Raw genomic sequence first — 17,342 nt, 5'->3', positions numbered from 1 at the left:
TGATATCATGGCGACTGAAATGACAAGGACCTGGGGAAAAGAAGAAGCGACATGGATCACCTTAAAAAGAGAGGATAGAACCTCGGTCCAAGTGGGTGTTGTCTACAGACCCCCGACACAATTATAGGAACTAGATAAAGATCTGATCGCGGATATTCAAAAATTAGGAAAGAAAAAAGAGGTTCTGTTGATGGGAGATTTCAATCTGCCGAATGTAGATTGGAAGGTTCCGTCTGCCAAATCGGAAAGAAGTAGAGAGATCGTGGATGCTTTCCAAAGTGCTCTGCTCAGACAGATGGTGACGGAACCCACGAGGGAGGGAGCGATGCTGGATCTGGTGCTCACAAATGGGGATAGTGTGTCAAATGTCCGAGTGGGTGCACACCTGGGAAGCAGTGACCATCAAACGGTTTGGTTTGATATAACGGCTGAAGTGGAGGGCGGCCACTCTAAACTCAAAGTCCTGGATTTCAAGCGTGCTGACTTTAGTAAAATGGGGGAATACCTGAGGAAGGAGATTATGGGCTGGGAGGACGTACATGAAGTGGAAGGGCAGTGGTCCAGGCTGAAAGAAGTAATAAATAGGGCCACAGACCTTTATGTGAGGAGAGTAAATAAAAGCAAGAGAAAAAGGAAACCGATATGGTTCTCCAAGCAAGTGGCTGAGAAAATAAAGGCTAAAGAGTTAGCGTTCCAGAAATATAGAAAATCTCAAGAACAGGAACACGGGGAGGAATACCGGATGAAACTGAAAGAAGCCAAGAGAGAGGTACGTCTGGCGAAGGCGCAAGCGGAAGAACAAATGGCTAGAAATGTAAGGAGGAGCGACAAAAATTTCTTCAGATATATTAGTGAAAGAAGAAGGACTAAAAAGGGAATTGTGAGACTAAAAGATACCGCGAACCGCTATGTAGATAATGATGAAGAAAAAGCCAATTTGCTAAATAGATACTTTTGTTCTGTTTTCACAGAAGAAAATCCTGGAGAAGGACCGCGAGGGACTGGCAAAAGTACACCTGAGAATGGAATGGATAGAGCACCGTTCATGGAAGAGAGTGTGTATCAACAACTTGGAAAGCTAAAGGTGGACAAAGCCATGGGACCGGACGGATCCACCCCAGAATATTGAGGGAGCTCAGAGAGGTTCTGGCGGGTCCTCTTAAAGATTTGTTTAATAAATCCTTGGAGACGGGAGAGGTTCCGAGGGACTGGAGAACAGCGGAGGTGGTCCCTCTTCACAAACGTGGTGATAGGGAATAAGCTGGAAACTACAGGCCGGTAAGCCTCACTTCGGTTATTGGAAAAGTAATGGAAGCCATGCTGAAGGAAAGGATAGTGAATTTCCTAGAAGCCAATAAGTTGCAAGATCCGAGACAACATGGTTTTAACAGAGGGAAATCGTGCCAAACGAATCTCATTGAATTCTTTGATTGGGTAACTGGAGAACTGAATCATCGACGTGCTATAGACGTAATCTACTTAGATTTTAGCAAAGCTTTTGACATGGTTCCCCACAGGAGGCTCTTAAATAAACTAGATGGGCTGAAGATAGGTTCCGAAGTGGTGAACTAATTAGGAACTGGTTGACGGACAGACGACAGAGGGTGGTGGTAAATGGAGTTCGCTCGGAGGAGGGAAAGGTGAGTAGTGGAGTGCCTCAGGGATCGGTGCTGGGGCCGATTCTGTTCAATATATTTGTGAGTGACATTACCGAAGGGTTAGAAGGTAAAGTTTGCCTATTTGCAGATGATACTAAGATTTGCAACAGAGTGGACACCCGGGAGGGAGTGGAAAGCATGAAAAGGGATCTGAGGAAGCTAGAAGAATGGTCTAAGGTTTGGCAATTAAAATTCAATGCGAAGAAATGCAAAGTGATGCATTTAGGGAGTAGAAACCCACGAGAGACTTATGTGTCAGGCGGGGAGAGTCTGATAGGTACTGATGGGGAGAGGGATCTTGGGGTGATAGTATCCGAGGATCTGAAGGCGACGAAACAGTGTGACAAGGCGGTGGCTGTAGCGAGAAGGTTGCTAGGCTGTATAGAGAGAGGTGTGATCAGCAGAAGAAAGGAAGTGTTGATGCCCCTGTACAAGTCGTTGGTGAGGCCCCACCTGGAGTATTGTGTTCAGTTTTGGAGGCCGTACCTTGCGAAGGATTTTTAAAAAATGGAAGCGGTGCAAAGAAAAGCTACGAGAATGGTATGGGAATTGCGTTCCAAGACGTATGAGCAGAGACTTGCTGACCTGAACATGTATACCCTGGAGGAAAGGAGGAACAGGGGTGATATGATACAGACGTTCAAATACTTGAAAGGTATTAATCCGCAAACAAATCTTTTCCGGAGATGGGAAGGCGGTAGAACGAGAGGACATGAAATGAGATTGAAGGGGGGCAGACTCAAAAAAGATGTCAGGAAGTATTTTTTCATGGAGAGGGTGGTGGACGCTTGGAATGCCCTCCCGCGGGAGGTGGTGGAGATGAAAACGGTAACGGAATTCAAACATGCGTGGGATGTGCATAAAGGAATCCTGTGCAGTAGGAATGGATCCTCAGAAGCTTAGCCGAAACTGGGTGGCGGAGCAGGTGGGGGAAGAGAGGTTGGTAGTTGGGAGGCGAGGATAGTGGAGGGCAGACTTATACGGTCTGTGGCAGAGCCAGAGATGGGAGGCGGGACTGGTGGTTGGGAGGCGGGAAATACTGCTGGGCAGACTTGTACGGTCTGTGCTCTGAAAAAGGCAGGTACAAATCAAGGTAAGGTATACACATATGAGTTTATCTTGTTGGGCAGACTGGATGGACCATGCAGGTCTTTTTCTGTCGTCATCTACTATGTTACTATGTAAAACGCTTATGTCAGAATTCCCATTAAGCACCTATTTTATAAAGGCAATAAACAATATATATTTCACCTAAACCATTCAAGTAATTGTTGGATCATCAGACGGCGAGTACAGTGTCAAACTTCACACACATATTCTTCACAAGATTCCTCATGGATCCATTTTTATAAACATTATTTTCTGTAAAAAAAAAGTATCTCAATTTCTAATCAATTTTTAGGAAAAGATCTTTCTATAAGTTCAGGTGATGAGGAAATTAATGTGTGTTTTTTTAGAAGCACTGCAGTGCCAGAAGATGTAATCAAGTCTTTGTCAGACATTAATTTTCTTACAGCAACCAAAACCCCGACACAGCTGAGCAAAACATGGTACCATGTCAGGAGGTTGCCTGAACTTATCTTAGAATACTGCCTCAGATTTTTTTCATTAAGCATTATAAATGGTGAAATGTAAACAGAATTGTTTGGATGAAAAGATATATTGTTTATTGGATTTGTTGCCTTTTCACAATTAAAGTTATTATTGTATGCATTTTATAAAGGCAACATGGGCACCAATGTGCCTTTGTAAAATAGACATCCAGAAACAGTTCCACTACAGTGAAAATGTTGACACATACATTTAAACTTCCTCCCAAGCTGGTGTAAATGTGTACATATACACTGAAGCATGTACGCACGTATCTTATAAAACATACGTGTATATTGCAACTCTGTTTTGTATCAAACTACACCCACCACCTCTTCCTCCAGTCCCCTAAGAATGCCTACATGCAGTTAATGTAAAAGTTGGCACCTAGTTCTAAGCCAGTACAAGGACAAAGAAGACAGGTGGCAAGAGAAGATATGAAAGTGACAGGTGGGGCTAGAGAGAAGTAGAATAAGCAAGATAAGAAGACAAATAAAGAAAGATCTACCAGGAAAACAAAGGGAAGGCTGAAAATAGTGTGATGAAGACAGACAATATTAAATGTTTAAATTAAGTTTCAGATTGTGACAACTTATTTTATGGGTGGTTTTAATTCTCCTAGTTTGGCTAAGGTCCAAAGATCATGTCTCCATTCTTGTCAAACTTGAAACTTGTACAGGTCCATAAACTCAATTGCAAACGTTGAACTTTCCTGAACTATCTAGCAAAGGCCCAGGTTTTAGACAAGATTTAGAAACATGTTCTCTGGTGCTACTGTGTAACGTGTACAATAAAATGTCAAATCCTAGTATTGCTCCAACATTTCTCCAGGTCAGTAGCTCAGGATAAATGGCAAACACTGATAAAGGTCAGCCGGGATTGAGCCGAGAACAGGGTTGAGGAAGTGTGACCCGAGAGATGGTAAAAATAAGGAGCAGAGAGCTGGTAGGTTGGCGAGCACAGTGAGTGATAAGATCAAAGGACTGGCCAATGACAAAACAAACAAACAAAAAAAAAAAAATCAAAGGTACCAGTTGGTCCAACCTAACCACTGGAGTTACAAAATTCACAGAGGCAAATGATACCTTTTAGACTAACCAATTTATTAAGGTACGAGCTCATGCGTCAATAAATTGGTTAGTCTACATGTGACCATCTCTGGGAAAAGGTGACTAAAGTCACCAGAAACAAAAAATAGTAGAGGTGGGCATTTAGTGATTATTTCTCAATTAGTTTTTTTTTTTAATTTTAACTATAATTAAATTTTTTAATCCTAATCAAAAACTTTTAACTCCCCTCTGTTATCCTGCATTTTCTCTCCCTTATCTATCCTATTTCACCTTGGCATAACATAGAAGAGGGAAGGTATCGGTGTCAGTTACAAGTAGCGTGTGGGAATCGCAGCCAGATACCCTATGAAGAGCCAGATAAATGTTAAACATTTTTAAAAAAATTGAAAAGCATGTGCAGGATAAGCAGCCATGCTGGGCATTTGTTCAAAAGGATGTTTAGGTCAACATTTAAAAATTGAAAAACATGTGCCCAAAATGCATGCTGTGATCAAACACAACCAATCGTGCAATGAAAATTTTTAATCGCAGGGTTTTTCATTGTTGCCCACCCCTAGAAATCCAAATACTAGCAACATTCTATGCTACCAATTCTCAAAGCACTTAGACTTACAAAAGTTACATAGAGGGGCATTTTCGATATGACGTCTAAGTCCAACTTTGGATGTTTTTCGCAAAACGTCCCAAATCCGAATAGGAAAGGTCATTTTCGAAAAACATCTATCTTTTGTTTTCAAAAATACGGTCGCAAACGTTTTGTGATTTGGACATTTTGTTTTTTGGTCCATTTTTGAAAAGAAAAAAAAAACGTCCATATAAAAAATGCACAAAAATCAAGCCATTGGGATGTAGGAGGAGACAGCATTTTTAGTAGTCTGATCCCCCTTACATCCCAGGACAGCAATAGGGCACCCTAGGGGGCACTGTAGTGGACTTCATAAACTGCTCCCAGGTACACATCTCACCATTGCTCCCTTACCTTGTGCGCTGAGCCCTCCAAAACCCACAACCCCACTACCATAGCCCTTACAGGTGAAGGGGGCACCTATATGTGGGTACAGTGGGTTTCTGGTGAGTTTTGGAGGGCTCAAAGTTTCCTCCACAAGTGTAACAGGTAGGGGAAGATAAGAACCTGGGTCCACCTGTCTGCAGTGCACTGCACCCAACACTAGACTACTCTAGGGACCTGCACAATGTTCTAATAGACCTGAGTATAACATCTCAAGTTGGCAAGTAATGTTTTTCATCACATTTTTGGGAGGTGGGAGGGGGTTAGTGACCACTGGGGGAATAAAAGGAGGTCATCCCTGATTCCCTCCCATGGTCATCTGGTTATTTAGGGCACCCTTTTTGTGCATTATTTATTCTAAAAACAGGTCTAGCTCAAAACATCTTAGTTTTAGTCCTGGTCGTTTTTGTTTTGTTCCATTATGGCTGAAAAACAACTAAGCCTTAGGAATGCCCATGTCCCCGCCTGAACATGCCTCTGATATGCCCCCTTGAGATTCGGATGTGCTTCTGACCGACTTCATAGAAAAATGTGTAGAAATGGGTTTCGAAAATACTGATTTAGACGTTTTTGTGAGAAAAACGTCCAAATGCTGCTTTATGCCACTTTTTAGATGTTTTTCTGTTTCAAAAATGAGCCCGATAGTAACCTATGGAACTTTTGGAAGTCTAAGTGCTTAGAAAATGAGCCCCATGACGTTGCTGTCAAATACACAAGTATTTGCCAGCACACACAGCAGAAACTGTGATTTCTAGAACTTAGAAATACAGGAAGAGAATTGAAACATTCAGCATCTTCCAAATATAATTACCAGTTACTATACCAATTTTTGCTATCTCCACATATAAAAACCAACGGCTCTTAAACAGATTTTAGATAGTACACAGATTAATGGATGAAGGCAAATCATCTCAGATTGAATATGTTTAAAACACAAGTAATGTTACTGTCTGGTTACCTGGTCCCCAAGTTTCCTAAATTTTTCAGATTGATGGCTTTAGCATATCCTTATATGACAGGAATTTCATCCCCTTTATAATTTTGGTCGCTCTTCTTTGAACCTTTTCTAATTCCACTATATGTTTTTTGAAATACAGTGATTTTTTTTAATCATTCCAAAAGTACAAAGACTAGGGGACACTCAAGGAAGTTACATGGAAATACTTTTAAAACAAATAGGAGGAAATATGTTTTCACTCAACGAATAGTTAAGCTATGGACCACTGGTTTGACCCAGTACGGCTATACTTATGTTCTTAGTGGTAATATCGCCGTGGGAGGGGGGCATCAGGGTACTTAGATGTCAGTATTTACAACTACCGCTTAAATCAGGCACACAAATATCTTGGAGCAGCTGCAAATACTGACGTCTACCCTCTTCAGTACAGATGTGGTCTCCTTAGGTGAAATGAGGAATCCACATCTGTATTGTAGGCCTGCCCACTCCTTTTCCTCACCCTACTCATGCCCCTTTGACATCTCAATATAGCTTCCCTGCATGTGAATGGCCCCTGTTCTGAAATAGTGTGTGTCTGGGCCTCTCCAGATATGTAGATGCTGTCATTTCAATTGCGCAGCCTAACACCAAAATCTAAATTTTTAGATTTTGAAGACTAAAATAAAAAGGGACCTAGAGGGAGAGTGCTAAGTTACCCCTTCAATCGCTTATTTCAAGCCCTGGCTGAAAACAAGCACTAAGTAGAACTTTATGCATGCCCTGCAGGAGGTGCAAAGGTAGAGAGACACATTTTTGAACTATATGTGTATTCACATAAAATGGGAAATGAATAATTATTTTGACATCTCCCCCCCCCCCCCCCCCCCAAACAAAAGCATACCCTCTTTGTGAGTTCTGGGCCATATCAACGTGTTAAAAAAAAAAAAAACAGAAATGTAAAGTCACAATTTACATGTGTATGACATGCATAAACCCTGCTAGTTAACACACATTAATATATGCCAAAATTTCTAAAATGGCTTCCTTAGGTACCTAACTACACAGTCTAAAGAAGCTGTACACTTTCATTGCATTTTTTTAGTGTTACAAAAAACATTTACTTTATTACATTTATCATTCCTCACTCATTCATAATCATCTTCAGTCTGAGTTTACACTGTCATGGCTGACCTATTTTATCAACTCCTACTGCACAAGTATATTGTCTAGGAGAAAGAAAATCCTTTCCGTATCAAGGTGGATTAGCTGCTTTCAACGTATGTTAAATCCTTTTCATTTCTAGACACATCCTCTAGAAGCTCTAGAGTCTTACAGAAATGTCATGCACTTCTGTTTTGATGTTTATTCTCTCAATACATCACACAGACTGCCAAGTCAACAAAGCAGTTGTTCCGTATAATCGCCTACTGCAACCCCCACAACAGAACCAGTCTGCCCAGTCTAAACTGAACTGCAGTGATTCTGCTGCATACTTTGTCAACAAAATTAAAAGTCTCCACCAGGACTTACAAGCAACCCCACCCAGTCTCTAATCAGTTAATCAGGAGTGCACAAACTCGCCCCCTGCTGACAGAGACAGATGGGACATTTTTAACCCAATGACAAAAAAGAGCCTTGACAAAATCCTAAGACATCTTCAACCAACTACCTGTTCCCTTGACCCCTGCCCATCAAAGACAGTGCAGCAGGCAAGTATGAGCTTTATAGAAGGCGCCACAAAAATTGTGAACTCCTCATGGGCAACTACCAACAGCATTAATAAGGGAAGTGGCTCACCCTTTGCTTAAGAAAAACAACCTTGATCAGAACAAACTTGAAAGTTACCGGCCAGTATCCAACATCAAATTTCTAGGGAAACTTATAGAACAGTCTGTGTTCAACTCAGTTATTGGCTAGAAGAAAGAAATTGGCTAGATCCATGTCAATCTGGATTCAGACCTGGTTATGGTAGATGATCTTCACAGAAATAGAGACAGGGGATTCACCTTTGTGTTAGTACTGCTGGATTTCTCAGCAGCTTTTGACATTGTGATATCATGCTAGCATGACTGACAGAAATAGGTATCAATGGAACAGTACTTGCTTGGTTCAGATCCTATCTATCAGACAGGCAACAATCCATAATGTTTGGAACCTGTGCCCCAAATGATAGGGGAAGGGGAAAGGCAAATACTACTAATAAACGCCATCCAATAAATTCCATCACTAACATGAGGCTACTATACTGGGGCAGACTGAAGGCCCATCAAGCCCAATATCCTGTTTCCAACAGTGGCCAATTCAGGTCACAAGAACCTGGCAAGATCCCAGAACAATAAAACAGATTTTATGCTGATCATCCTTGAAATAAGTTGTGGATTTTCCCAAGTCCATCTTAATAATGGCTTATGGACTGTTCTTTTAGGAAATTATCAAATCTTTTTTAAAACTCTGCTAAGCTTACTGCATTTACCATATTCTCTGGCAACAAATTCCAGAGTTTAGTTATACGGTGAATGAAGAAAGTCTAATTACCCATTGAGTGAAGAACATGAGGTGCTGTGCCTAACTGCTGACCCAAGGTTGAAAATAATCTCTCTCACAAAAGATGAAAGTGCTTAAAATGTTATATTTCAGGAAGAAAGGATTCAGTCGTGGACAGGATGCTGGGCTCGATAGACCCTTGGTCTTTTCCCAGTGTGGCATTACTTATGTACTAATTTAACACTGGGGTTTACTAAGCCACTAGAGTGGCTGGCTATGCACTACTGACGACAAAGCTCATTCACTTTGAATGGGCTGTGTTGGCAATGATGAACGGCTTAGTAAACACACCTTTAAATGTCTTTAAAATATTCTAATTCAAAGAAAACACTTCCCAGAAAAAAGTAAGCATTTCTAACAGCATTATGGAAGTGATATTAGAAAGTTTTTCCACCTGTAAATCTTCTTTTATGTGTTGAAAATAATTTTTTTGAAAATAAGTTGCTGTATACACAGACCAACAATAAAACAAGGGCATACACACTCGCTATCTACTGGGTGTAGTTTGCAAGATGCTGAGGAGATGTGATAGTCATATATACATACATACACAAACGGAGTATATACACACTCATTTACACCTGCCTCAGAACAGATGTAAATTTGTGCCTGTGAATTTGCACACTACTGAGACTGAGGGTTTTTTTTTTTTTTTTTTTTTACAAAGGCATACAATGCAGGCATAGTTTTGCCTACATAAAATAACACCAACAAAAATCAAACAAGTTGTAAAGTGCACACTTTATAGATGGAGGTAGATAAACTGATTTCTTCCAGTGACTTCACTGGTTTAAAGGCTGGTGCTCTCTGGAAAATTCCAGTATATCTCTGCCAAAACAGTGGAAGGTCCCAAATATCAAACTTATGTTCCATCTAACCGCTGCAGCACTACACTCTACATTTTTTCTTTTTATTTATTAGTTTAAATTATGTATTTATTTTTACATAACCACCATTTGAGAAAGAAGTAGAGAACTCTATGAGTTCCTGGAACCAAAGTCTTCCAGGGCAGGTCGCAGCCTGGTGCAGCAGGACTAAAGGAAAGGAAATTAACAAGTATGAATAAATTTCATGTTTATTAGCATCCAGCTACACCAGTCTGCACAATTGGGACATATCCAAGCACAATCTCACAGGCTGTATGAAGTATGTGTCTTTTTGTGGGAGTGCCTATGCATGCATCTCCCTGCTGTTTGCACCGATCCCTGCCTCGTAAAACTTATTTTTTCGCGAACCGGCAGACTGAAGAAATAAAACAAACAGCTGACAGGCTTGCCTCCTTCGATCGCGTCGGCCGCTTCCTTTCCCTGCATTCTCAGCACGTCCCACCCTCGAGCAAAGGAAATGACATCAGAGGAGGGCGGGACTGCTGAGCATGCAGGGAAACAAAGCGGCCGACGCGATGGAAGGAGGCAAGCCTGTCAGCTGTTTGTTTTACTTCTTCAGTCTGCCGGTTCGCGAAAAAATAAGTTTTACGAGGCAGGGCTCGTTGCAAACAGCAGGGAGCGAGCAGGAGAGGGTGAGCAAGTGGGGCTGGAGGGGGTGTGTGTGGCCAATTGGGGCTGGGGGTATGTGTGGGCAAGTAGGGCTGGGGGTGTGTGTGTGGCCAATTGGGGCTGGGGGGTGTGTGTGGCCAATTGGGGCTGGGGGGTGTGTTTGGGCAAGTGGGGCTGGGGGGTGTGTGTGACCAATTAGGGCTGGGGGTGTGTGTGGGGAGGAAGTGGGGCTGGGGGGGGTGTGTGTGTGTGGCCAATTGGGGCTGGGGGTGTGTGTGTGTGGCCAATTGGGGCTGGGGGGTGTGTGTGTGTGGGCAAGTGGGGCTGGGGGGGGTGTGGCCAATTGGGGCTGGGGGGTGTGTGGCCAATTGGGGCTGGGGGGTGTGTGTGACCAATTAGGGCTGGGGGTGTGTGTGGGGGGGAAGTGGGGCTGGGGGGTGTGTGTGTGGGGGGGGCAAGTGGGGCTGGGGGGTGTGTGTGTGGGGGGGCAAGTGGGGCTGGGGGGTGTGTGTGTGGCCAATTGGGGCTGGGGGTGTGTGTGTATGGGCAAGTGGGGCTGGGGGTGTGTGTGTGTGGGCAAGTGGGTCTGGGGGGTGTGTGGGCTGGCAAGTGGGGCCGGGGGGGTGTGTGGGCAAGTAGGGCTGGGGGGGGGGGGTGTGTGGGCAAGTGGAGCTGGGGGTGTGTGTGTGGGCAAGTAGCGCTGGGGGTATGTGTGTATGGGCAAGTGGGTCTGGGGGGCTGGGCAAATGGGGCTGGGGTCTGAATGATCTCGGGGGCAGGTGGAGGCTGGGGCGAGTCACTGGACATTGAAGGGAGGGGGAGGATAGGGGGCAAGAGAGAATCGCTGGACATGGAGGGGATGGGATAGTAGGGCAGGGGAGAGAGGAGAATGGAGAATTGCTGGACATGGATGGAAGGGGAAGGCAGGGAAGAGAGAATTGCTGGACTTGGATAGGAGAGGAGGGCAGGGGAGAGAGGAGAATCACTGGACATGGGAGGGGAGGGGAGAGGAGACATGCTGGACATGGATGGGATGGCAGAAGAGGAAGGAGAAATGCTGGAAATGGATGGAGAGGAGAGCAGAGCAGGAGATAGAGGAGAATTGCTGGACATGGATGGATGGAGGGGTTGGCGGGGAGAGAGGAGAAATGCTGGACATGGAAGAAGAAAGGAGGAAAGTAAAGAAATAAATGGAAAGGAAGCCCTGGAAACGGAGTTAAGAGAACAGATAGAGAGCAGCAGAATCAGACACTTGGACCAGTATGGATAGAAAACAGTCACCAGACAACAAAGGTAGAAAAAATTTATTTTATTTTCATTTTAGTGTTTGGAATTTGTCCAATTTGAGAATTTACATCTGTTGTCTTATTTTGCACTGGGTATACTGGAGCTGTAACATCTTACAGAAATGATTTATAATGAAAAAAAATCACAAGTTATTGTTTTTCTCCTATACTAGTATATTTTCAATGATGTCTGTTTATATGCGCCATGGCTGATATAAGAGGTGTGGCTAATGTGGGTGTGGCTATCATAGGGGTGGAGCCATATGTGGTGACCCCGCCCAGAATGAGTACCGGCACCTTTTTTTCTACAAAAAATGCACTGTATATATACGCATATGTGTGTGCATATTTGTGCAAAAATGTCTCACCGAAAAATGGTTAAGCAATCAACTTTTCAAACCGAGGACCCTGGAATTAGAATCCGTAACCCCCCGTCACTAAATTAAGAACTTTAGGATCAAGTTAAAAGCAACAATTCTAATTCTGATTTAATAAATGAACATTATTTATTTTAGCCTGCTTATTAATTTTTGTTCTCATCATCTTAATACATGAAATACATTCCCCCAATTTCTGTGCAGTAGAAACAGAAAACAGACAAAGCAGTATTTCACAACCCTCTCCTGGAGAAACACCTAACCAGTCAGGTTTTTAGAACTACCAGAATCAATATGCATAAAACTGATTGTGTACACTGGGTCTCATACATACTTACTGTGGTAATCTGGAAAAACCAATTGGAGAGGTTTGCTCCCAGAAAAAAAGGGATAGGAAATACTGATATAGAATAAATAAGAGAACATGAAAGAAAACATCTAGGATCAAATATTCACGCAAAATTTACTACAAAGAAAATGTTCAACATGATGTGGATACTAAAACGAATAAAACCATATCTCCCCCTGAAAACATTCAGGAATTTGGTGCAATCCACGGTACTTATCCACGCTGACTACTGTAATAGTATTTTCTTAGGATGCAAGACCCAGATCCTGAAAAAAATTCAGACTGTCCAAAATACAGCAGCAAGACTCATTTTTGGCAAACCACGATTTGAATGTGCAACACCTCTTTGTGTAAAACTTCACTGGCTCCCCATCAGAGAACAAATCATCTTCAAAGTCCACACATTAATCCACAAGATTATTCATGGTGAATCTCCGGACTACATGCTCAATCTGATTGACCTTCCCACCAGAAACGTCTGAAACTGTGCAAACTTACCTCAACCTACATTACCCCAATTGCAAAGGACTCAAGTGCAAAACCTATTATGGATCCAAGTTCTCCTTTTTAGGCAGCCAACTCTGGAATGCCCTCCCCAGATCCATCCAACCAATCAGCGACTATCTACCCTTCTGGAAATCACTAAAAACCCATCTGTTCAAGCAAGCCTACCCAAATGACCCAAACTAATCCTATGAACCCATCTACCCAACACATATCCAGAAGACTATGACAATGACCCAGACTACATCTCCCACCAAATTTCCCTATGCTTTTTCCGTATCGCATCCCCCCTCCCACCTCCTCTACCCCTCCTCCAATGCTCAACTACACCTTGCTCATACCTCTCCTACTCCCTTCACCCTTGCCCATCTCTACCTACCTATCTCTTTTATTATTCTGCTTTAATTAACTTATTTTCTCTTTATCATTTCTCTGTAATCCATATTATTATGTAAGCCGCATTGAACCTGCCTTGAGTGGGAAAGCGCGGGGTACAAATGTAATAACATAAAAATAAAAAAATATATTATGATCATCCCTTATGAAATTATTGAAGTTTTAAACTACAGTAGTTAAAGATGGATACTCCTAACTCCTGCAGTCTCATTTTACCAACCACAGCAGTTTTTTTTATTTATTTGTTGCATTTGTACCCCACATTTTCCCACCTATTTGCAGGTCCAATGTGGCTTACATAGTACAGTCAAAGGCATTTGCCCAGTCGGTGGTTAACAAATACAAAGTTGTATAGTGATCGTATGAGGTATAAGTGGAGGGTCGGAATGGATGAAGATTGCGCGTTGTCCTGTTTGATCATAATCATGCTGTGTTGGAAGGTGAAGAGGGTTAGGTGGGGTCGTTGGGGTAGGCCTTTTTGAAGAGGTTGGTTTTTAGTGATTTCCTGAAGTTCAAGTGGCCGTAGATTGTTTTCACAGCTTTTGGGAGCCCATTCCATAGTTGTGCGCTTATGTAGGAGAAGCCGGCTGCGTAAGTTGTTTTGTATTTCAGTCCTTTGCAATTTGGGTAATGTAGGTTTAGGTAAGATCTTGACGATTTGACTTTGTTTCTTATTGGTAAGTCTATAAGGTCTATCATGTATCCTGGGACTACGCTGTATATGATTTTGTGGACTAAGGTGCATATTTTGAAGACGATCCGTTCATTGATTGGGAGCCAATGTAACTTTTCTCGAAGGGGTTTGGCACTTTCGAAGCATGTTTTGCTGAATATCAGCCTGGCTACTGTATTTTGGGCGGTCTGGAGTTTTTTTATGAGTTGTTCTTTGCAGCCCACTAGCTTCAAATAAACGCCTTTAGCACTGAACCAACATAGCAGCAACCCTGTCTGAACTAGGAGACGACTTATCTAGTGTAGGCTGTCCCTGTCACTAGTTTCTATCCTATATTGTTTCACTGTATAACAGACATATCCTATATAATAATTTGCACCTCCAACATTCTACTTCTGGATGCTTGGGTTCGTAACATCCATTCCCACTCATTGCCCCGCCCTCGCATCAAAATGTAATGACATCAGAGGGCGGAAAAATGAGGGGGAAGGGAACGCTGGAGGCGAGATGATGTCAGGAGGAGAGAATCGCGGGACATCGAGGGGAGGAAGGGGAGGGCAGAGGAAAATTGATGGACATGGATGGGATGGGAGGACAGTCATAGGTGCCCCGTATAAGACACAACCGTGACCTTCCCCTGGCTGCTGACCCCCCAAACGCAGGGCTGTCTGGCACAGCAGCGCTGCAGCCAGGCAGCTCTTGGACGGTCCCTCCACTCCTTCCCGCCCTCAGCTCCCCGATCAACAGCCCTCCTCTCCGCCCCCCCCCCCCCTGCACGTTTAACCCTTTTACTTTCAGGCGCAGTGACAGCAGTGAAGAGGACAACACAGTGGGCTTGCCTCCAGCTTCTCCCTTCCCTCGCAGAGTGTCTCGCCTTCTGCGATGATGGATTTCCTGTTTCCATGAGGGCAGGACACTGTGTGAGGGAAGGGAGAAGCTGTGTTGTCCTCTTCACTGCCGTCGCTGCACCTGAAAGTAAAAGGGTTAAACGCACGCACGGGAGGGGGTGAAGGAACAGAGAGGAGGGCTGTCAGGGAGCTGAGGGAGGGCAGGGGGAGAGAAGAGATCGCTAGACAGGACAGGAGGGGAGGGCAGGGGAGAGAGGAGAATTGCTGGACATGGATGGATGGATGGAGGAGAGGGCAGGGTAGAATGGAGAGTTGCTGGACATGGATGGATGGATGGAGGAGACGGCACGGTAGAATGGAGAGTTGCTGGACATGGATGGATGGATGGAGGAGAGGGCACGGTAGAATGGAGAGTTGCTGGATATGGATGGATGAATAGGGGCAGGGGAGAGAGGAAATTTGCTGGATATGGGTGGATGGAGGCGAAGGCAGAGAAGAATGGAGAGTTCTTGGACATGAACGGGGGGGGAGGGGAGAGAGGATAACTGCTGGACATGGATGGATGGAGGGGAGGGAAGTCAGGAAGGAGATGCACATGGATGGAGGGGAGGGAAGAGAGGAGAAATGCTGGACATGGATGGAGGGAAGGGAAGAGAGGAGAAATGCTGGACATGGATTGAGGGGAAGGAAGAGAGGAGAAATGCTGGACATGGATTGAGGGGAAGGAAGAGAGGAGAAATGCTGGACATGGATGGAGTCTGCGTACTCTTTATCTTTTAAAAAATACTATAAATAAAAATCACAAAAAAAAGATTAAAACAAAAAAAACATAGATAAAACAATCCGTATCTCATACTCCTGGAGCATATTACTCATTATACACCCTTCCCAATTATTACTTATCATGACGGAACATTTCTCCTAACGGTTCCCTTAAAAACATAATCGCCATTACATGATAACCTTGCTAGCGCCCGTTTCATTTGTGTGAGAAGCAGGCCTTTTTTACTAGTTCAGTAATAAATGCATAAAATAAACGCAGAGCAGGAGTGGAGGGGTAGTCTAGTGGTTAGAACACAAAGCTGACAACCAGAGAAGCAAGGTTCAAATCCCACTGCAGCTCCTAGTGATCTTGGGTAAATCACTTAACTCTACTCGCTCAGGTACAAACAGATTGTAAGCAATCTGGGGACAGGGAAGTACCCTGTGTGCCTCAATGTAACTCAGCTAGTACTGGAAAAGGTGTGAGCTAAATCTAAATAAATGTACTACTTCACAAATATTTCGTTTTATACAGGTTATATTAATAAGCCCACCTCTTCTGCAGCTGCTTCAGAAAGCAAGCCTTCTTTCTGAGCACATGTCACATGAAAATAGGCTCTGCACATTCCAGCATCACAACTAATGCAAACACCAGTTCTGGCAAAACGAGGATCTTCACAGAAACTGCATTCCTGCAAGAGTGAACAGAACAAAAAATGTATATTTAAATACAAGGATAATAAGATGATAAAATCAAAATATAATATTTTATCCATTTATAGTATCACAACTGCATGTTAAATAAGTTAAGCAAGCATCCTGGAGAGTGATACCAAAACATTTTGTTCATTTGGTAACAACAAAAACACATGAAAACTAGTCTGATAATGTATCTAATCAGTACATGTCCCCTGCTCAAAGGATGGACTTTAAACTTTAACTACTATGATGCTACCATCCCAAGGCAAAAGGTATTGCTGTATTTCTTCACTACCAGGCTGCTGCGCACACAGCAACCAGTAGTAAACTAAACGGTTTAATCACTAGGTGTTATCACATATAGCATTCATTAAGAAAGTTACAGGGTTCAGTCACTAGGTTTTACAATAGAATCTACAACAAAGAAATAAAATACACATCTGAATCACTAAGAGCAAGCCTAGCAGGGATAAGAAGCAGCAGCCAGAATGGAAAGGAGGTGCATAGCGGGAAAAAGAATGCAGAGGATGGAGCTGAGAAGTAGCCTACTGGTTAGTGCCATGGGCTGAGAACCTAGGGAACTGGTTTTGATTCCCACTGTGCCACCTTGTGATCCTGGGCAAGGTACAAAAACTTAGTTTGTGAGCCCACTAGAGACAGAGAAAATATCAGCATATAATATATGCAAACTGCTTTGGTTGTTAACACAGAAAGGAAGTATATCAAACCCATGACCCTTTACCTTCATGGAATTATTTACAAACCCTCTGCATATGTGTGTGTTTTGCGTGCATTTCTTCTGTGTGTGAGCATGTATATGACAGTGTATATATTTATTTATTTGTTACATTTGTATTCCACATTTTCCCACCCATTTGCAGGCTATATGTGTGCCTGTTAAGTTATGCATGTTTAAACACATGTACTAATGTGTATGGCTATACAGAATTAGAGTTCTACATTTTGGAAAGGAGAAGATTGAAGGAAAATAATAGAATATAATAGAAAATCAGGAATGGAGAGAAACAGTTCAATAGAGATCAGTTGATTAACTTTTGAAACACTGCTAAAATAATAGGATATGCCATGAAACTAACAACTAAAAAACTGTTAACTGTAAAATCTGCTACTGTAAGATGAGGTC

General features: G+C 42.9%; 1 protein-coding gene across 9 annotated transcripts in view; it reads right to left on the bottom strand.

Moving 5' to 3' along the window:
- PHF14 (PHD finger protein 14) overlaps nt 1–17,342 on the bottom strand; it is a 599,885-nt gene that overhangs the window by 452,939 nt on the left and 129,604 nt on the right. For all 9 annotated transcript variants that reach the window (XR_003941940.1, XR_003941941.1, XM_030201081.1 and 6 more), the window contains exon 7: nt 16,054–16,191. Coding sequence is in view for 7 of the 9 variants with exons in the window: in XM_030201081.1 (XP_030056941.1) it covers nt 16,054–16,191 (138 nt within the window). In the remaining 2 variants the exon portion in view is untranslated. The remainder of the gene's footprint in view (nt 1–16,053; nt 16,192–17,342) is intronic.

Source organism: Microcaecilia unicolor, chromosome 1 (genome assembly GCF_901765095.1).
Source record: "Microcaecilia unicolor chromosome 1, aMicUni1.1, whole genome shotgun sequence".
NCBI lineage: Eukaryota > Metazoa > Chordata > Amphibia > Gymnophiona > Siphonopidae > Microcaecilia > Microcaecilia unicolor.
This window is presented reverse-complemented; position numbering and strand designations above follow the sequence as displayed.